This window comes from Rhynchophorus ferrugineus, unplaced genomic scaffold (assembly GCF_030347505.1).
Source record: "Rhynchophorus ferrugineus isolate W39M unplaced genomic scaffold, kcgeb_rfMv2 rfM4, whole genome shotgun sequence".
NCBI lineage: Eukaryota > Metazoa > Arthropoda > Insecta > Coleoptera > Curculionidae > Rhynchophorus > Rhynchophorus ferrugineus.
The window spans coordinates 8,667,358-8,690,021 of record NW_027472583.1 but is presented as its reverse complement, the minus strand read 5'-3'; the positions used below and the strand labels follow the sequence as shown (position 1 = coordinate 8,690,021).

General features: G+C 32.1%; 2 protein-coding genes across 2 annotated transcripts in view; one reads left to right on the top strand and one right to left on the bottom strand.

Moving 5' to 3' along the window:
- The window catches only part of Cht5 (Chitinase 5), a 48,543-nt gene extending 48,273 nt beyond the window's left edge, over positions 1-270 (top strand). The window contains exon 11 of the mRNA XM_076401807.1: positions 42-270. Coding sequence (XP_076257922.1) covers positions 42-167 — 126 coding nt within the window. The 3' untranslated portion in view covers positions 168-270. The remainder of the gene's footprint in view (positions 1-41) is intronic.
- Positions 271-3,378: 3,108 nt separating this feature from the next.
- Positions 3,379-22,664, bottom strand: part of LOC143195090 (G-protein coupled receptor dmsr-1) — a 60,457-nt gene continuing 41,171 nt past the window's right edge. Inside the window, exons 2-4 of the mRNA XM_076401950.1 lie at positions 6,653-7,255; positions 4,644-5,333; positions 3,379-3,551 (exon numbers count right to left, since the gene is read on the bottom strand). Coding sequence (XP_076258065.1) covers positions 3,512-3,551; positions 4,644-5,333; positions 6,653-7,236 — 1,314 coding nt within the window. The 5' untranslated portion in view covers positions 7,237-7,255 and the 3' untranslated portion in view covers positions 3,379-3,511. The remainder of the gene's footprint in view (positions 3,552-4,643; positions 5,334-6,652; positions 7,256-22,664) is intronic.

Below are 22,664 nucleotides of genomic sequence, written 5' to 3'. Positions count from 1 at the left end.
CGCTTAATGACTAAACTCATATACGTTCTTATTTGTTTCAGTACTACCGATGTGATCATGGTAAACCCAATGAGTTCTCATGCCAAACGGGATTAGTTTACCATACCACCTCCCACATCTGCGACTGGCCATCGAATTCCGATCGTCCCGAGTGTAAAAAAGGATAAACTCGACACCGTTTTGCGTGTTTAATATACCTTTTAGATGTGTACATTTATTTTAAGCGCCATAGATATCCGGGAACGAAAATAAATCAATTTTGTTTCCGAATGAACGTCTTTTACTTTTCATTTTTAACTTTCAGGGCTATCGAATTATAATAAGTCGGACCGTAAGTTCGCTATCGAGAAACATTGTGTCGAACTATGTTAAAATTTACAAATATTAGACTTACAAACTCGTATAACAATTAATTTGGCTGCCGGCTTGGTTGGCGCAGTGGTAAAAAAGAGGGGACTACTTTTGCGATAGTCGCGGGTTCGAATCCTTCTGAGGCATGGTCGTAAATTTATGTTTATTTTTCTTTAATATTTGTTGTGATTCGCCAGTCGGTAAGCTTAGTGCCAAGGATCCTATTTCGCAGCCTACGATAAACTGTAGGTCCAGTCCAGATAAACCCTCATTGGTAAAAAGGAGACTTTAAAATATATATAAAAAAAATAATGTGACTACCGTTCGACATGCTATAGAATTATTTATAATTCCTACTATTTTCATTAATATGAAATCACTTAAATGGAAATGGCAACAAAAAAAAATATATGGAAAAAATATTAAACCTTCACGACTGTATATGAAAAAAAAGTTATTTTCCATGGAGATAAAACTCTCAAAATATATGTATTTTGGGGTGACAAGAAATTAAAGTTGATATGAAGTTGAATTATAGAATTTTAAGAGGAATATAACTTTAGAATTTATAATATTTAAGATAACATATGTGACAAAATTCATGATTTAAAAATATATTTTTAACTGCCTGTTTCACAAATTAAAGTTGGTATAAAAATTAATGTAATACCATACGACTTAATACAGAATTCTCAAAATATATATATTTTAGAGTGAAACAAACGATAATCTATATTTAATTGTCTTAAAATTTATATTTTTTAATAGATATATGGCATAAGCAGAGATACACTCATTTTTAATGCACTTTTCCTTCTAAAAATAACTAAAGGTTGTATTAAAATTGTTATTTTACCATTCAATTCAAAGTAACATTATTTATAATTCCTATAATAATCTTTGTTAACCAGAGCTTATTTGAATGGAAATAGCAGTAATGTAACTAGAAAATGGCAAATTTTCATGACTAACATAACCGAAAAAAATGTTTTTTGGTTGTTAGAAAAAGATAAAATACTCAAAATGTATGTGTTTTAGACTAAAAAGGATGAATATTTGAGAATGTGTAATTAGAGTTAATAATTTTTAAGATATGTGACATAAAAAGCAACGCACACATATTTAAAAATACAGTTTTCATTGTCAAACTTAAAAATTAAGGTTTCTACTAAAATTATTATACGGCAATTTATTATAGAGCCGGCTTGGTTGGTGGGGTGGTTAAGGCGACAGGACGGTCCTCCTGCTGTTGCGATAGTCGCGGGTTCGAATCCTGCTGGGGCATGGTCGTAAATTAATGTATGTGTTTGTTTAATATTTGTGATTGTCCTAGGCAAGAGTGAAAAATCCGACAAGAACCAGGCTGGGTAAGAGCGGATGTTTTCTGGGATGATTTCTAAGTTGGTGACTCGTCAGTCGGTAGGATTAACGTCGAGGACCGTGATTCGGAGCACACGTTAAACAGTAGCTCCAGTCAAAATTAACCTTTGTTGGTAAAATAGAGACTTAATATTTAAAAAAAAATTCTAATTATGAATTAATTTCTGTAATATTTACACTCCTAGAGCCTAAAAGTTAAACATTTATTTTAATTTTAAGAGTGGTAATGAAAAAAGTTTTGACGCTGCGATTTAGATATTTTGATCTACCAGAATAGTCTTGATTCACGGTCATGTTGACAGGCCCAAGTCTAGTCCAAACGCAATATTGTTTTGATTATGTCTAAAGTGACATTCAAATATGTTTCGATTACATCACTATCAAAAGTAATGTCCATTGTGCTAATAAAAAATTCCAGAAATTTATCCAATGAAGTTCCTTTCATGAAATATCTCCCAATTAACCAACAGTCAACAACCAATCGAAATCGACGTACCTAACAGCGCCATCTATTGTCGAACACAAAATCCACTGGATATTTGGACCATTGGACAGTGTTAAATAGATGAATATTTTCTTTGTTTCAGAAGTTACAGAAGTAAACACAACTCGAATTTTAATGCATCAAACCAAACTAGTAAAGTATACAAGAATGAACGTGACACTCTACCACCTCCACGCCACCTAATTTACTTTTAACACGTGTCCATTTATGTCATGCTAAGGATACACACTCGGGAATAAATTAAAACGATTCTGTTTCCATTTAAACCTCTTTTATTTTCATTAACATTCATTGGTATCCAATATACACAGTATCTGAAAAGTTCGGGACCACGGAATATTCATTAAATGCAAATTTATGGAAACCAGGCTTCCACAGTATTGTAGCGGCATTAAAACGTGTTTCGAAACAATTAATATGTCTAAATTTAAGGACTCCTCATAATTCCTCACGGTAATCGGACAACAATATTTCTCCGTTTCTCCTAAATGCCTTTGAGGTAAAATTGTGAATGTTTTTTTGGTCGTATTATTCATCGTTATAAAATTCATGCTCTACGAAGCACATTAACGTCCTCTAGTAATTACAGAAACCTGTAATTTAATTTAAAAAATTAATGTAATTTATTAATAGCCATTATTATTTATATTATTCTGAATTATTTACATAAATTCGTAAGTCTTCTTTTTACAGTTTATCTAGAGTGCTGTCGTAGAATCACAGAGCCTTCAATACTGTAAACTGACATATGTCAGATATAATATAAGGTTATTATTTCGTTCCGAAACTTCATTGATAAGTTATCATAAAAATTGACACCATAATAAAGTCTACAATTTGTTTTTTTTAAATATTTTTTGTTCATTTAAACTTCTCCCACTCATAACAAAATTACTTGATGCTTATGATTTACTGAAGTATAATTATAAATACTAATGCCAGCTAAACGAATTTAAATAAACAGAAGTACAATAATAATAAATAAATGATTTAAAATGCTGTGGAAACTCGTTTGTAATACTAAAAGCATATAATCTACAGCTATACAAATATAAATCTTATTTTTAAACTTAATGGTACCCTAAATGGTCCCGAACTTCTTGCTTTCGTAGATAATAGACGGTAAAAAACATGAAGCTACTAAAACAGTAACTAACTTATCCTCCAAAATGGGAACGGTTAGACCGTATGCGAAATTACATAGTATACATACAGTTTCTTAATAAATTACAGTGAATATTTACATATTTACATTAGAGGTCTTTTTCTGTCACCTTAGACTGTAGCAGTAACGGTCTTCTGACTTTCTGCTATCCTAAAATAGATAGTCTCGTTATTATTCTCTATTCACAGTCAGTCCATTAAGCCATGAATTTAATTGTTAAGAACTATGAATTTATTTTGAGGTAATTGTGACTGTGGCTAGTGTCATGAGAAACTTGTGGAATCATATTCATATTAAAGACTCGAATGGGTAATTTTCTTGGATGTTACAATGAGTTATACTCTGTTAATAATGACATAAATTTACTTTTATACATTATTGGTTGCCATTGAACAGATAATCCTACAATTTGGGATACCATCGCCAATATTACTCGAATTGTTCCATCCTTAAAAGTACCATAAAGTAGCATCTTCTGCTCATCTTTTAAAGCATTTCCATTACTTTTAGTGTATCTATTAGATTAGAAGATATTTTCAATGCTTCAGTAGCTCAATCGCTGCTAATCAACCCTATGCTCTGTACATGAAGCATTTCAGGATGACCACCTGGCAAAATTATATGTTTGCATCAAATTCGGTACCAAACGTATTAACTTGACGATATCTGATATATAGAACATTCTAAAAAGATTAGTTCATTAGATAATATGTAATATGTATAGACAGTCATTGCCAGGTGCTGGGACAGATTTTCTAGAATCTATATTTTCGAAATGGGAGAAGAACACAAAGAATGTCCATTCGATGTAATTGAAATTTTTACTACAGCTTCCTCTTCTTCTTTTGGCAATTAAAATATGCCAGTTAAACAGATTCTCTTACACCTAGTGAGTTGTTTTACGATAATGTAGTTATTTGAACAATGAAATTAACATTAACCAGTCATAAATTCTTAAGATCTATTGTCACTGTTTGATGTCGCTACCTCACTTCACTTCGTTCAAAATAATCCGACGTAAAATTCTTAGATATGTATTAGATGTATCATGAAAAGATATATTGTTAATTATTTAATGATTAGCGTCAAGAAAACCCATGTACAATCTTCAATACAATCAAAATAATAATGCTTTAAAATTAAAAAAAACACCTCAAAATTAATTCGTAGTTCTTCCAATGTTCTTGAATATTCTTATAGCTCCCTCTCGATCTTATTAACACATATTTTACTCCAACTTACATTGTGGGTGTATCTGAAGCTCCTGGTTGAACCCACTTGTTCAATATTTTGTTTCGGAACAGTTGCCCAAACGTAATCCTGAACATGCGGTTCATGCAGCAGTACAGCAGGAAGTTGATGGAACCATTCAGTAAGGCCAATATATCCATTATTTCACCATACGACTGGTAACAAGTCAGGAACAAGTCCTTCCCAGTCAGTCCAATACCCAGAGCAAATAATCCCTGTGGAAGTTCGGTCACCAGGAACAAAATCAGGATCACCACCAGCATTTTCGTCGTTCTATCCGCTCTTCGTTCATATTTATTCGAATTCTTGTTCTGCTCCCTAGAGGGTGTGATCAGGAAGTTGTTATCCTGGCTTTTCAGCACCTGGCGTCCTTTCTTTGCTTTGAAGAGCGTTCGGATCAACCAGATACTAATAACCATCAGGATTAAGCACGGTAACACCTTAAGGAAAATACCGAAGAGCCAGAAATTGACTTTCAGGAGGGTCTTGTGCTTCTCGACCAAATCACTAAGCTGTACGTGGTATAATGTGTAGTTAACATTTTGTTCTTCCACCACGGTACTCTTTATGGTCAGGGCAGGGTATTGCGGCATGCAAAGGAATAGTGGTAGGATGAACGAAATGATGATGGCCAAAGTGCATCGGTGGTGAGAGCAGAGAATGTGATTCTTTTCGATGAACCTGGAAACAAAAGAGAATATCAGTGTTTTAAATCCTTATAGATAAAAAATTCGTATCAAGTTGTTTGTCCTCGATAAACTTGTAAACTACTGAAATCGTTTTAATCAAAATTTGCATAATATAGGTGTGCTCAAAATTTACTTACGACTAGCGATGTAGACTATCGACTGAAAACGACTATCGACTGTTTAGTAATTTACTATTTTTTACTATCGACTATTTCTATTTTATTACTTTTTACTATCAATTTCACTTGTCTACTTTCAGTCGTTATTTTTGGCTCGACTTACTATTTTCGTTTCTACTAGTTTCATTCGACTGATTTTTAATCCTCTGTCTTTCTAGCCGTGACCTTGAAAGTAATGTGTCGAATGTATGCTTACATATATTTATATATAGTATATATGGTTTTATGAATTGCTTGTTGTAATTTTTGTCTTGGTTATAAATAACATATTGTACATTAATGTAGCAGCGCTTTGGAACACTATTTTTCAAGATTATCTATTAATGTAATTGGGCAAAAAAATGATAAATAGTAAAATACCTTGACTGTTTTTATGGCAAAATAGTTAATGCTATTTTATTATATTATATTAGTATTACTTTCCAAATATTTAGATACGATGATACATATTTGGTATCATTATTCAATTTCCTTGTTTCACACTGCAACTTGTCAGTTTAAAATTACTTAATATGATTCCAACTATGCAGCATGGACAATCAAATAATTATTTTCGCCTTTTTCTCTTTCAAAATTGAAATGAGAAGGAATTCATACATCTAGGTCTGCTATCACGAATAGAAAGAACAATTACTGTTTTCAGTCGCTAGTTTTTTTACTATCGACTAGTTAAACTATTTTGCGACTACCGACTGTTTCTATTTTCAGTTACCAACGCTACTTATGACACTAGCAGATCCGTCCACGTGTTACTGTAACTAAGGTATACGTTAAATTATATATTACACTAAACTATTCAATATAGTGAAAATATTGTCCCTTTCAATTTATGACACTTTACTTTCATCTATAAAAACCTTTAGTCCGTATGATTTGGTTGCTTATCATTTTATTAGATTGATGCGAAGCAAGCCACACGAACTTGTTTAGTATAGGCTTATTCTCAACTTTAGCTTAAGTAGTTTAGTTTTAGTTTAATTTGAGAAATCATACTTTATATATCATATCAATCTCGTGGATTTTAACGTTTAGCGGCTATAACGTTTTACTGAATAATTTACTATAATATAAATGAGCCACAGCAATGCTTAGTCGGGTCTTATAGTTGATTTATATGGTTTTGTTGTCTTACCCAATAGCGAGATATCGCCAGACCGCTAAAGTTAACGTCAGACAGATGGACACAGTATGCAGAATCAATGCGTAGTGAGTATGGAACAATGTGTACACGGCTCCATAGTACGGAAAGTCCATGTTCTTTTTAATTTCTAGGTTATAATAATAAGCGAATGGAATGTACTCCAACATGAGGAACATATCTGCCCATGCCAGCGCTGCCAATATACGATTAATAGGAGCGGCAGCCATGTCCTTCCTCGTTAGTATAATAATGTTAAAGGAATTCGTAAGGATGCCGAAAAAGCAAATGGTGATGGCAAAGTGTGCGTGATAAGTATCAGCGTAAGCGGACGTCCAAGACTTTATCGTCTCTCCGCAGAACCGCGACTGAGTTTCGTTGGATGTCGTCCAGGACGACTCGTCGCCCATAGTGGCGAATTTCTGCTTCAGAATGGTGAGAACCTTCTCGACGAAGTCATCGGAAACGTTGGCCTTTTTGTTCGGCAATAGTTCAGCGATGAGATGTCGGAAATAAGTCAAGTTGTTATTGTTCAATGACGCCCTTAACGAACTTCTGGTCGAATACGTAGGATCCATTGATACAGTTGCATTTGACCTGAAACAAAAATTAAATAGATTAGTAACAAGTAAAAGTTAAAATGTAAAATGAGGAAATATATTTAGTAACACAACCTAACCTAAAAAACGCATTCAACATTAATGACAATCTGTCGTCTTGTTTAAAGGTTATAATAGAGATTTAACTTTATAGGTGATCTTGGAGCAATCGCCTTTTGTTTTATTGGTTTGTTTGTATCTGTTGTGCCAAGACCCACAAAAGCATATGCATTTCTTTTATAATGGCTTTGCTTGTTTAATTTGGGAGTCACTTTTTCTGTGCATGATATACATGGTTCCTAAGTGACTAACTTATGATGAATATTAGTTTGTTATAATTCATTATCTGTCTGTGATGATTGTGATTGTAGTGTAGTGTTTTTACCCGGTATATAAGTTTTGTGAAAGTATATTAAACAATAAAAAACTATTAATTTACTTAAAAAACTGATTTATTCAAGAAAAAAAAAAACGTCGATACACAGCGACACTCAGGGTTCTTATCTATTAGAAAAGAGATCCTGATTGTGTCTAAATTCCGGTAAACTTGATAATTTACATCAACTTCAATCCGCCGTTGCTGGCTTTACACCTTGAACTGGTGTTTTTCAAAGCTTGAACGTTTCTTAATTAGAATAATTTATGGCTAGGGGGTCATTGAATTTCAATGCACCTTTTATGGCCTTACAGCTTCAGCTACGATACTTAGAAAATAGACCCCTCTGTCTTTCTCAAACTATTTTTTATAAAGTATATTTCAGACACCTGTTACTATAAGAAATATTAAACAAACAATAGCTAGTAATTAGAGAGACAAAATATTGCCCAAAGTTTAAACTTAAAATGTGTTTTAATAGACATATTAAAAGTATGTAACAAAAAAGAAACGAAACGTTATTTAGGTTTTCAATCTGTTATGACCAATTCTGTAGATCAGCAAGATAACCAAGACCAACTAAATTTTAGACCAACAAGAATAAATTTTCGAATATAGTGCTATAGAGAATGATGATTCAAAATAAACAAAAACTTTCAATATATTTAAAAACAAAATTAAGTGATACTAGATCATATTTTAAAATATATTAAAATTTGAACATTTAATCAAAAATACATAAATATATAGTTTATATACATTTTTTATACCTTTATTAAATTTTATTTAAAAAACTTTCTTCAGAGATTAAATTTAGTTCTTTATTTAAATTTTATGGGTCATTAAAATAATATTTTTTAATAATTAAGGGAAAAATCCGACAAACGAAAGTTTTTCGGTAAAATTAATTGATGCCAGAGTTTTTATGAGAGCTAATTAGTATTTTGTTCAAAATAATGGAATTACTCAACTATACAGTCGTATCAGATGGGATATTTTTTGATTTTGAAACTTTGTTAATTATAAAGCATTTTAATATAATTATTAAGTAAATAATTGTTATATTTTACATTAATTTAGGAATACATATTGATGTATTTTCTCGCACTCGTCTTGCTTGTGAATTAATCCAAGTACAAATGAAGAGTAGTAATAAATTAATTTATAATTACGATTGTACTAAGCGTTTCTAATAAAGATGTTATAAAAAATATATATTAATTCCTTTATTTTAACAGCTCGGTAGAGCAAGTACTGTCGATAGGTATAAGTATTTTTCCTGGTTTCAGAATCATTATTATTTTAGCTACTTTCCAGATAGTAGGGAAGTAATTAATTCATATAATAGAATTAAATAGAAATGTCAATAGTTTTATAGCATTTTCTGATAGTTCTTTTAAAATTTTACCAGTAATTATGTCATAACCAGGAGCTTTTTTAATATTAATCCTTCTCATTATTGTTTGTTTAACTTTTTTGACCGTTAATTTCTCGTGCGGTAAGTCCATTTGAAATGGCGAATCTAGAAAGCTAGTAATTTTATTTTCATCACCTTTATGTAGCTGAGACTGGAAAGATTTGAAAACATTTTTTAAGTGTTTTGAGAAAATGTCGGCCTTCTCCTTATTGCTTTTAGCCCAATTACTTTCGTTTGTTTTAATAGGTGGGTTATGCTGCTGGGGCCTCTTAAGCTTTTTTGTTGCTTTCCACAACGAATAGTCTGTAGCCTCAGTTGGTGTCAAATTCTCTAGGTATTCTTGAATGCCTTGGTTTTGCTCATTTTGGATGAGTTCTTTCAGCTCTATTAAATTTTCTTTTATTCTCTTCACTTCTTTGCTATTGCCAATTCCGTCGTAACTTTCTTCTTTCTGCTACCTTTTTCTGTATTGTACATGATATATGTGTATTTTATCGTTACGACCATATGGTGAAACAAGTAGTAATCAAAAAGAGTAAGGTCTGGATAATACGGGAGGTGGGGTAGCAATTTCCATTTTCCAAGTTTCCAAGTGTATTTTCGCCGGTTTTGCAACATATGATCTAATCTTATCATTCTGACATTGTTGTATATTTGCTCGTATTCTGGCCGCTTTTCGCACGGTGCTCGGTTCAAATGCATCAACTCCTTCAATACCCACAAATCCTTGCCTTCAATGGTTTTCTTGTTAGTCCAGAACACTCTATGTCTTCGGTATAAAAACCAGTATTTACATGTTGAAATCGATGAAGCATAGTTGCCATTAGCTCCACACAGCATTCGATGATCGTCCGCCGCCTTTTTGTACAAATAGAACAAAAATTAAAACTTCCCGCAAGTGCTATTTACTCGACACAATTTCAAACATTTTCAACGCACTGGAAATATGTTTTATTCACACTTGCGGCAGAATGATGCATACTGAAAAGTGAAGCTTCAAAATGAAGTTGGTTACAAATGTGTTCGATGCGTTTTATTGCATAATAACACCATATATAATAGATCCTTTTAATAAATTAATCTATTGTCCTGATAACACGGGTCAACACAAAATTTGAGTTTGACTTTAAAGCATTAAATTTCCATTCATTAAGCCGTAATTGAACGAAAAAAAATATATGGTATGAAAAAGTTTGCTTTTTTATTTAGGAAACCGCTTGAACGATATTTTTCAAAATATCTGATGTTAATTTTTAATTGAAAATGAAACCATTTAAATGAACATTTTAATTATTTTTATAAAAAAGTTTTACTATCAAAATAACTTACAAAAAAAGTAGAAAATAATTTAAAGTACAGGCTTTTACTTTTTCTTTTATGTTCATTCTTACTATCTCTTAAAATAAATAATCTCTAATAAACCCCAAATATAGTCTGCCATCATGTTTTCATTGTATTCATATATATATGACATCATCAAGCAAATTCCACTGTTTTAAGCGAGAAGCTTAAAGCTTTGCTTTAGTTCTTGGCAAATTTAAAGCCCGAATTAAGTCATTAAAATCTTCTGTAGTAATAAGATGGTGTTTTGGTTGTTCTGGTGTAGGTAAAGACTCCTTATCGGAATTATTATTATGAGAACTAAGGATGAGCTACTTTTCCGCGATACTTTTTCCGGTGGCTCAGGTACTGGTCGTGTCAGATCATGCGCGACTGGAGCAGAAAAGGTTTCCAAATCAGGATATTCGATAGGTTTTGCATTTTACCTCTACGTCTTTTACTCGGATTCATAATGCAAAAGTAGCAGTCGTTAACGTGATCTTTTGATTCTCGAAATATTCCTGGGGTTACAAATTTCATTGACCTTTTTTCACCTCGATACCGACCTAAAATATAGAAATAGAATTTAATATGTCTATTATATTTAATTCATCATTTAATTAAAATTTGCTGATTACCTTCCAAACATCTTTTACAATTATTACAAGCAACACGTGGAGCCCATGTCTTGTCTTGATTCCGAAGAGAACGTGAGATGTATTTAATTCGTATGTTACGTCTAGAACTTTCAACAAAACAAAATGCATCAGCATCATATTTACACTTTCGCGACGACATTTCAAAATATTCTAGATCTGTACAAAACACCTGATCGCGAAGTATTATTACTATAACTATTACAAAAGCAAACTTTATAGCAAAAAAGGTATTTTCTTTTTGTTTTTGTTCATAACTAAGCCGAAAGTCATAAAATAAACTTTAGAACAAAGAAAGAAAATTTTTTTGTAGAGTCGTGTAACTCAAACACTACCTAATCCTGAATGGTTACTATTTTCACCGATAGATATAGCTGATTAAAATACATGGAAGCACCTAACAGAACTCATATTCACCAAACAATGCTCCTTCTGATCATTACTCGTTTACCATCGATTTTCAACTAGGAACTCACTCGCAGCACAATAATTTAAATAAACTACATTGTACCAATATGTCAAAATGAAGCTATCTAGTTATAAAACATACGACATCATTCTAGTATAATTTTAATTTAATTAACCCCAAGAGTTAGTTAGTACCGCAACATTGCAAAACAACATGATTTAATTAAACCGCCGAAATGAATTTTGCACCTCTGTTCTCGCTGTTTATTTGAAAAGCAACTCCATAATTTACGCTGCAGACCGGACCAAAAAAACAGTTCCAAACCAAAACAGACCGGCTCCTATGTGGCCGTTGTCATATTTACAATTTTTCCCGATTCTCCGAAAACAAATCGACAACCGTAATGATCGTATTTATTATTTTCACTCTGTTGCCGCCGTTACCCCGATTTACACCTTGTTTTTTCTCGTCTCCATTGCTTGATTGAAACTGAACGAAATTTCAGAACGGATTTTTATATTGCGTTTTAAATAAAGCGGAGGCAAATATGAGAATGATTAACGTACCGTTTTTCATTTTATTTGCTGATGAATAGACTGCTAAAGAACATTATGAACTGCTATATTGAATGAAACAGTCGACAAAGCAGCATTAATTCGAGTTTAATGCTGGAGAGAACAATAGTACTTCTTTAATATCCTTACTTTACACTGGCCTTTTTTATGCTTTTTTAAATTATATGTATATTTGATTGCATTGAAAAAATTCGGAAAAAGAAAGACTTAGGTAAATCTGAAATGAAAGATGAAAAACAAATATATTTACTAGAAATAAGAAATAATTCGCTGAATTTATACATGTAACAGTCATCAAATATACCTACAACAATTGGTGGTGTCAAACGTATTTCTATATTGGGAATACATAAAATAATATGAATATCATTCAATATATGCATCTTGTTGCATGTTGGCGACACTGCGTTCGTGTAAATAATGCAACATATATATTATACTCAGTTTACAAGTCTTGTAGGTTATATTTCAATGTATTACACGCCTTCTTCTGCAATGATTAAAACAAGCGATCGGTGAAATCTGTGATATCTGAGGCTTCCAACATGGTACACCAAACATGGTAAAACATCATCGGCAAAGAGGAATAATATACAAAACCCAAAGTTAACTGACAGAGGCTAACGAACATTAAAAATATTGTGGCTAGACAACATGCATCTATTGCGGAAAGCCCCACCAAACAAACATTCATGGAAGGGTTGCAATTGAAACCCTTTATGGAAGCCAACGTTAAACTGCGAAAAAATAGTGCAATTATCATAAAACCTGTAACTTAATTGTTGTAACTTGATGAATGTTTTATGGTCCGATGAATCATCAATTACATTGTTTATTATAAACGAATGGATTTAGGCACAGAGACCACGAAATGGGGGGAGGTTTCGTTATGATTTTGGCAGCTAAATTGTGAGATCCAACTGGCCCTCTCATTTATATCATTGGCCGGATTACTACGAATGAATATATTGACATCCTCAATTATTAATACAAAACACTGTCATATTCCAAGATGATAATGCACCCATAGCTTCAAGATATCATTAAACATATTTCCCAGGCAGCACAATCAACAGAGCTCAACATAATTAAACCATTATGGATATTATTTTAGAGAAGATAGTAAAGAGTAGATTTAGATTGTAGATTAATTGTTTTAGTGTAAAAATGAGCCAGCATTCCATTAGAACCTATGAAAATATTCTTCCTAGAAGAACTGAAGCTGTTTTAAAATCAAATGGTGGCTCAAGACCTTATTAATGAATAATTATTTTATAATGCCGGGTGGTCACGTTGTTTTATCCATTCCCTGTATATATATATTGTTCCCTAACCTAGTATTATAACATTAAGTACAACATTAACAACATGCATCTATCGCGGAAAGCCCCACCAAAAAAACATTCATGGAAGGGCTGCAATTGAAACCCTTTATGGAAGTCAACGTTAAACTGCGAAAAAATAGTTATGATAATTATAAAACCTGTAACTTAATGGTTGTAACTTGATGAATGTTTTATGGTCCGATGAATCATCAATTTCATTGTTTATTATAAACGAATGGATTTAGGCACAGAGACCCCGAAATGGGGGGAGGTCTCGTATTGATTTTGGCGGCAATATTGTGATATCCAACTGGTCCTCTCATTTATATCATTGGCCGGATTACTACGAATGAATATATTGACATCCTCAATTATTAATACAAAACACTGTCATATTCCAAGATGATAATGCACCCATAGCTTCAAGATATCATTAAACATATTTCCCAGGCAGCACAATCAACAGACCTCAACATAATTGAACCATTATGGGTATTATTGTAGAGCAGATAGTAAGGAGTAGATTTAGATTGTAGATTAATTGTTTTAGTACAAGAATAAAACAGCATTCCATTAGAACCTATTCAGATATTCTTCCTAGAAGAATTGAAGCTGTTTTAAAATCAAATGGTGGCTCAAGACCTTATTAATGAATAATTATTGTATAATGGGTGGTCATGTTGTTTTATCCAATATATATATATATATATATATATATATATATATATATATATATATATATATATATATATATTGTTTCCTAACCTAGTATTATAACATTAAGTACAACACTAAAAATAAACATAATATCAATCGCCCTCTTCATTAAGTAAAACAATGTTCTTCTTCGTCGACAACGTTAATTCGGTAATGGGATACTTTTTGGGGAGATTATTTAAGATATTTTCTCCGGCACAAACAATCATTTACTCGCTATCGATTTTAATATTTATAGAGATAATGTAAAACAACCTGTTATTGGGAAATAAATGGCGAGAAAAAAGCACGCAATTATTACATGGAAATTCGTGCGATAAAGCGTGTAATGCGGACCGGAAGCGTCTGACCGCATTTCTCGTATTTATTTCAAAACACAACAACGATTAAGCAGCACACGTTTAATCCCAATGAAGCCTCAGTGGATCCCTTTCGTATATTAAATTTTATTGAGTTGAAAGTGTACGAAAGGATCCATTGCTTTTTCAGTTAAACAAACAGATAGTTCATTTATCCCTGTTTACACGAACCATATAGAAAATTCGCACATTTCGCTCAATTAATTCAAATATTAGGAATTAATTTGTAACGCTTTATAAAAATCGTGAATCCTTTCTCAGAAAACAAGCAAGTTACAGGCAAGTTATTAACAACAGTTTTAAATACTTTAACGTATTTATATATTTTAACAGGTCAATAGAAAAGTCCCCGGCTTGACACATAGATGGCGCTACTAGAATTAAATCCATATGTTTTAAATTAGATATAAGCCTCAAAAGATGCGTGTATAAATTTGACAGCTGTCGGATCATTAGTTTGTGAATTATAGCATTATGAGTTAAGCAACTTTTGTTATTGTGAAGAAAATGGATAAAACCGAATTTCACGTTTTGATAAAATATTTCTTTTTGAAGGGAAAATATACAGTTCAAGCAAAAACCTGATACTTGAAAAACTTGAAAGACTTGACTTGATGCCGAGTTTCCCAACACTGCCTCAGGAAAATCAACCATCAACGATTGGTATGTTAAGTTTAGACGTGGTGAAATGAGCACCGAAGACGGTGAACGCAGTGCACGCCCAAAAGAGTAGTTACTGACGAAAACAATGTGTTTGAAGATGATCAAGCGTAATAAACCCGAATTTTTGCGTCGATATGTGACAATGGATGAAACATGGCTCCATCATTTCACTCCGAACTCCAATCGACAGTCGTCCGAGTGGACTGCACACGATAAAGCTCCGAAGCGTGGGAAAACGCAACAGTCGGCTGACAAGAAAGTGCTGCTTCACGAAAACAATGCACTGTTACAAGTCAGTGAAAACGATGTCAAAAATCTATGTATTGTGCTTCGAATTGCTTCCTCATCGACGGTATTCTCCAGATCTGGCCCCCAGCGACTATTTCCTGTTCCCAGATCTCAAAGGAATGCTCGCTGAGAAGAAATTTTCGTGGAATGAAGAGGTGATCGCTGAAACTGAGGCCTATTTTGAAGCAGAGGACAAATCGTACTACAAAAATGGCTCGAAAAGTTGAAGGGTCGCTATAATCAGTGTATCACCCTTGAAGGGAATTATGTTAAATAAAAAAAAAATGCCAAACATTGTGTTCTACTATGGTAGGCCGGAGACTTTTCAATGGACCTGTTACATAATTGCGGTACAAATCTATACATACACTGGAATTTACTATACATATACCGGATAGACATCGTCCTGTTCAATATGTAATGAAATAGCTGGTGGAATTGGAGAGTGTTATTATCTTGACTGACATGGATTATCAATTTCTATGCGTAGAAGTTCATTATACTTGTTTTTTTATGGATGAACAATAAAAAGATTTAAAAAATACAAAGGAATTATTTGTACAAAAAAAAACATAATATATATGTTGTACCTGTTTTACCTGGTTTGTTTAATGTTTAAATGATATCCATCTTCTCCTTTTCAAAATAACAATGGACATTGCAAAGCATCTTAAGCACGATGATTTTCTTGCATAATCTGCAACGTGTTATCTCTACGTTGTATACGTATATCTCAACATTTATATGGGTCGCCAGCACTCCATAAACAATTGGTACATTGTATCATTTTACATACTCTCCATAGAGTACTTTCTCTGGTTCAATGTTAATAACTTCGTTGTCGTTTTATTATCTATTGGAAACGGTGTTGAACAACTGGGCCTTCTCTCTCATCTATTTGCTCGATGTGTTTATATAGACAATGTGTAACACAAATTAATTGTGTTACTTGTTACCCATAAAATTGATTTGCCAAAATTTTCGATAGACGTCAGGCACTAAAAAGAAGGTACGAATTTGATGACTTGACCCTCAGTCTTAAAGATTCATTCAAAATGGCAACCATCCTTATTCTGAACGATTTTTTCTTCCAAATGAGGTTACATGGAAGCAATCATTGAATTTCTGAAAATTATATGAAAATTATATATATATATATATATATATATATATATATATATATATATATATATATATACATATATATATACATTTCAGAATCAAACAAGAAAATGCTTAACAATACAAGAAGCTGTGCCAGATTGAAATATATTGGGACCTGTCCTTTATCTGCTGTACACTCAGGACTTGCTTACATTCAATGAAAATGTTGTTGCTATACTTGCAGTTGACAGTGTAACGCTAGTCATTAGAGATAACAACACTCATCAAAATGGATGAGAGCACCAGAAAAAGTACCAATCACAAGCCAGTATATATAAATTGGCAAGTAGAACCTTATGAAAATATAACCACATATCTTGGAATGATCCTTGATGTTAAACTCAAGTGGAAGATACATGCTAAGAAAAAATGTAAAGAACTCAACCTGAAGTACAAAAAAATGTACCGGTTATTGGGTAGATATTCAGCCCTTTCAATATTTAATAAGTGTGGAATTATGGTCTTCAACTCTAGAGTTCTATCAACCAAATCAATAAAAATATCATACAAAAATTTCAAAAGAAGGTACTGCGAGGTACCGTTGATGCTCCATGATACGTTCGTAATTATAATCTGCATAAGGACCTGACGTTAGAAACTATAGATAAAGGGCTATTTTCAAAGACATGAACAAAGACTCCATCAACACATCAATTTTGAAGTTCTCAAGCTGCTAGATAATGATGGCTTAGTTAAAAGACTAAAGGGAGCAAAACTATTTGATCTAATTCAGTTATAGGTAAAACCCAGTGAACCTTAAAAAGAGAAGTATAAATGTTAAATAATTGAATAATTAATAGTAATTAAAAACACATTCATAAAACTTAATAGCCGTCTTGGTTGGCGCAGTGGTAACGGCGACAGGATGGTTCTCCTGCTGATGCGATAATCGCGGGTTCGAATTGTGCTGGGGTCATGGTTGTAAATTTATTCGTGATTGTCCAAAATGCAAAAAAATGCTAAATCCGGCAAGGGAAATGATCCCAGTCACGCCAGTAACTAGGCTGGGTCAAATGGAATGTCTTCTATGACGATTTCTAAGCTGGTCACTCGCCAGTCGGTAGCCTTAATGCCGAGGATCGAAATTCGGAGCCTACGTTAAACAGTAGGTCCAATCCAGATAAGTTCTAGTTGGTAAAAAGGAGACTTATAAAATATATAAACTTAATGGCAGAGCTTTAACATGAATATAATTACAGAATATTTGCACAAATAACACCATCCATTGTAAATCCCTAAAAAGTAATATTCGCATCCCGTATAATAGGCCTAAAAGAGAAAACACGAGTTTCGTGCGGAATTTTTGTGTCGAAAAACGCGCCATGAATAATGTAGAGGGGATCAACGAAAATGTGATAACGTCATGTTTTATATCGGAACTGTAACGACAGTAAGTCACAATTGCTCGTCGCTATTCGAATATCGCTAAGAGATTCATATCCCCTGTGAATTGAATAACGGGTAACATAATATAACTTATATAACGATGGGATTCCCATTACCATGAATAACATAAAATCAATTTGGCCTGGAGATGTAATATTTCCAATATATCGCATGATATATGACAATGAATAAGTCATTATATCCCCCTCTTCTTACAAATGAATACTATTTCAAATAATACCATATAAACTTGTAATATCAATTTTGTTTAAATTCCCATACCCATCACTATAATGGTGTAAAAATAATTAATGTGTATTATATATATTATATGTTGTATGTTTTGAACAAGAAGAGAAATAATTAAAAAATTATTTTGTTCAAAAACTACCTATAATGTCTCACATGTTCCCATGAACTGAATAAACTAAAACATATAAGCGCTATCTTATGATAATTTTCCATAATCGATTAGAGGGAAAACCTCAATATCTACACACAAATTTGAGTTTATTAACAAATAATCAACAATTGATATGCACCTAATATAATAACAGATGTAATTGAGAAAGCGTATGAAAATAAAAGGGTATGTTCAGTTGTATTCTTAGATGTAGCACTAGCATGACGGCCTTGTCCATAAGCTACTTAAAATGTTATCGAAGCAACACAATGAACGACAGATCTTACATTACAGCCAGAATGTTTACAGACAAACAATAGGAAGCCTACTTGCTCTACAATAAAAGAATCTAAAGCAGGTGTACCACAAGGAAATATAGTGGGGCCAATTGCGTACCTCCCCTACACATGTGATAAACCACAAATGGAAAATATGACAATGACTACATTTGCTGATGATGCTGCGATTATTGCTGTTGAAGACAATAGCGAAGACGCCATATGAAAATTACGACAGGCTAAAGACAATATAAATAACTGGAGCCAAACCTAGAAAATAGAAATTAATGAAAGTAAATCTGTGAATCTGCAGTTAACCTATGATCAGACTGAACAAGCACCAGTAAAAAATAAATAATACTATAAATCCAAATAACTATAACTCTAAGAATCTCGATATGAATATCAAATGAATGAAGGAAAGGGAAAGGAGTGGAGTTAACAATTATTAATTATAAATATTAAATTACAATTATCAGTACATAATAATTTTTTGTTATATAAGCAAATATTTGGGCTTTTATGGGGATGTTCCGCTAAAAGAAATATAAATAACCCACTGTTAACTAAGGAAATAAAGAGAATTGCAAGGGGACATGAGGGGAGACTCCATTCTCATGTTAATATCGTATTACAACTCTTGGATAAAACCAGAATACGACAGAATCAAAAAAAAATCCATTCAAACGGATCTGATCCACTAAAAAGCAGTGTTAATACACCAGACATCAAGATAGAACAGATGGGTCCTCCTTCATATATATCAAGATTTAAGTTATTGCAAAGACAAATTGTAGATAATTCAGCAAAAACTAGTAACAACGTCTTGGTTTTTTTGTCTAAAAACCCCAGACATTCTATAGTAAAAATAATATGGTTTTCCCAATATAATTGCAAAAGGTCATCGATCAAAACGGCCCACATATTACTGATAATGTTTAAATATCAATTGAATAAATTTATTTTTAAAAACATGAATAAAAGCGAAATTACTCTTTCCCCAATCAATTATTGCAATTACGCTTTTAACAATATGGCCGAACTGTTAATTCACAGATTTAGTGCTTTACAATTTAAGGGTAAATTTACTACAACTCACGAAAACTTTCTCGGATCATTCGCGACCAAAACAGAAGGGGCAGGTCCGGACTTCGTGGTGGTCACTTTCTCTCATGTCACGTCACCCCTTTTCGAAGTCAATTTTCCCTGTTGGATCCCAGTCATTGAGCTGTATTCGTTAAGCTCTCAAATCTTTGGACTTAAAAAGTTTGTACACCCTTAGCTTTCGAATAGAACATAGATTAACAACAAACCACCATGAAAATCAGCACCAAATCGCAACGACATAACATTTTTTTAAAAAACTATTCCGAATTTATGTGCGGCAAACAACGAACGCTAATTAGAAAACAATTATATTCCCGATTTGTTTACAGAACTCTTAATGATAGTGCCGACATCTATATAACAAGCATTATCTTGTAACAATTACCAAAGATGATTGCTATCGATTAGATAACGAGGGAAGCGATGTGTGTGTGTGTGGTGCGTGTTTTTGTGGATCCGAAAAATCGACTGAAAGAGTAATTTGGCGGGTTTTTATATTCAATAATGCGAATGTGTTTTATGCTCGTTAAAAAGAATTTTGCGTATTACCGTTTATATACGGAAACGCTGCTTTTTTACTTCTTTTTGGCCCAGTTATTAATTTTATTATGGGGTGTATGCAAAATATCTTCCCGTTTTTCTGTTTCATTCAAAACAAATTAAGCCATAATCAAAATAAATTTCAAGAAAGTATGTGAAAAAGAAGGTTTTTACAAAATGGCGAAGGCAGCATTTGCAACACAGAAGACATTCAATTATTTTACAAGCATAAGTACTAAAGCTCACTAATATTTTTTTAATTAGGTGATATTGCTGTCTATAACACTTTTAAGTCAAATTTTTTAACAACATTAGTACATTAAGTATGTTTCTTAAAAGGAAATTATTAGAATTTAATGAAAACTATTAAGTTTATGAAAATAATGTTCATCAAGTAAATTATTAAAATATATATATATATATATATATATATATATATATATATATATTGAAATTGAAATATATATATATAAATTGAAAAAATGAAACTGCATATCTTATAGCATTTTCCTAGTATATATTTTTTGTGCTATTACAACTAAGTCGTCTGTATTTTTATTTATCTTCCTTGTTATGTATTCTAACATGTAACCAAAATTTCTTCCACTCTTCATCTCTTCATCTGTTTTACTCTTCCTTTGGTTGACATACGTATTGCTTCTATTATTTCCAATAATTTATCTCTATATATTGAAACAAAATCTATGAATGTAATGATTAACATTTATGACGTCAAAACATCCTAATCTTGTCGCATCAACTTTGACTTTTGTTTACAACGTTTACCGCGTTATAACCTTTAATTATTATCACCAATTTTTTGATGAATTTCGCAAAAATTTGGCAATATTTGGACCATGTTACCAATCCGGATTCTACTTCAAATAGTACCAATCCAAATCAAATTTTATAGGCTGATTCGGTTATATGGTCATCAGGTCATCAGGCTATAAAAATACTGTTATTGTTACTGTTATTTGTGATTTTCTATACATCTTGCAATGTAGGATATCGTGTTTGTTCTTTATGGTGCTTATGATTTTTTTAAATTATTTGTTCCAATTTTTCATATTGCTCCCTTTGTTGTAATCATTCTATTTTTCCATTTCCCCTCCATTTTATTCACTTTTGCATTTCCATATTTTTTTGGATTAAAGATTAAAGATATAAATGTATAAAAAAACACCTTGTTCACAGAACTGGTTCTCATTGAAGCTGAAGCACACCCCAAAAAGGTAGTGAAACTATCTTGTAGATTAACACTGAAATATTCAAAGAGATTATAGAGGTATAATCAATTCTAATGAAACTTTGGTAAGTTGTTCTGCATACGACTGCAGAAGAATTTGGCGCAAACTATATTTATATTTATCAGATATCAGGCTAGCCTCTGAAGAGTTATAATAATAAAAATAAATTGGTAACGTATTTTCAACGTCTCCAAGTATAATATTCTGTTTAAAAGCAAGAGTTTCATTTTGACACAACTATATTTTCCGGATTTTTCCTTTATATAATAATAAATTAAATCCCGTTCAATTTTTTTTCATATTCATCAAATATATCTTTCTCTGATAGATATTCAGGGTCGGTTTACTATCTATAAAGATCTTTTTGTACATAAACTATTTATATATAACTTGTATTTAACTACTCTATATCTAAACCACTTGACACATAAAATGTTCTTTTTATGGTAATATCGGGTCTTCAATGTTATTTTTCTACCATTTCACTTAGCCATTACAGGAAAAAGGTCGCTCTGAATTTTTCAATTACTTTCCTCTGTATCCCTTCAAATCGATTAGATAATAGAAAAAAATAACGTCAGTGACTGTTTTTATTTCCTGGAGTGATTCTTGGAACGTCTTAATGAATTAGTTACCTATCTATCGTATACATAAAGAGATAGAGGATTACTTCTGTGATGCAGGGGTTTCTTGTTCGACCATTTTTCATCCATTAGAGAAATAAAAATTCAGTCGAGCTTGTGTTCTCGGATAAAACCGACCTAAATTTTCCATCTCGTGTGTTCGTTAATACTATTTGCAAAAGAATTTTTGAGGAAATATCCTATCAAAATATTTGGATAAAATATATGCGCTAACGTTACTTGTTTGAGTTTTATATCTAGCATTTTAAGTTTTAAGTTATTTTGAATTATAATGCTTGGACTATAATGGTCCTCGCTATATTTTGAGAAATAGTTCGTTATTGTTCATATCAAAAAGCCATAAAAATATGTTTATAAAATACTATTATTTTAATTAAATATTTTTTTTGCTTAAATAGAATATTTAATATGTAATTACAAATAAATATTCGTGGTTTGTTCTTCTTTAGTCAAAGAAATATCATAACTGACTGAACTCCGTAACTAGGCAATAAGATAACGAGATAATAGTGAAGACAATTTACATTTTG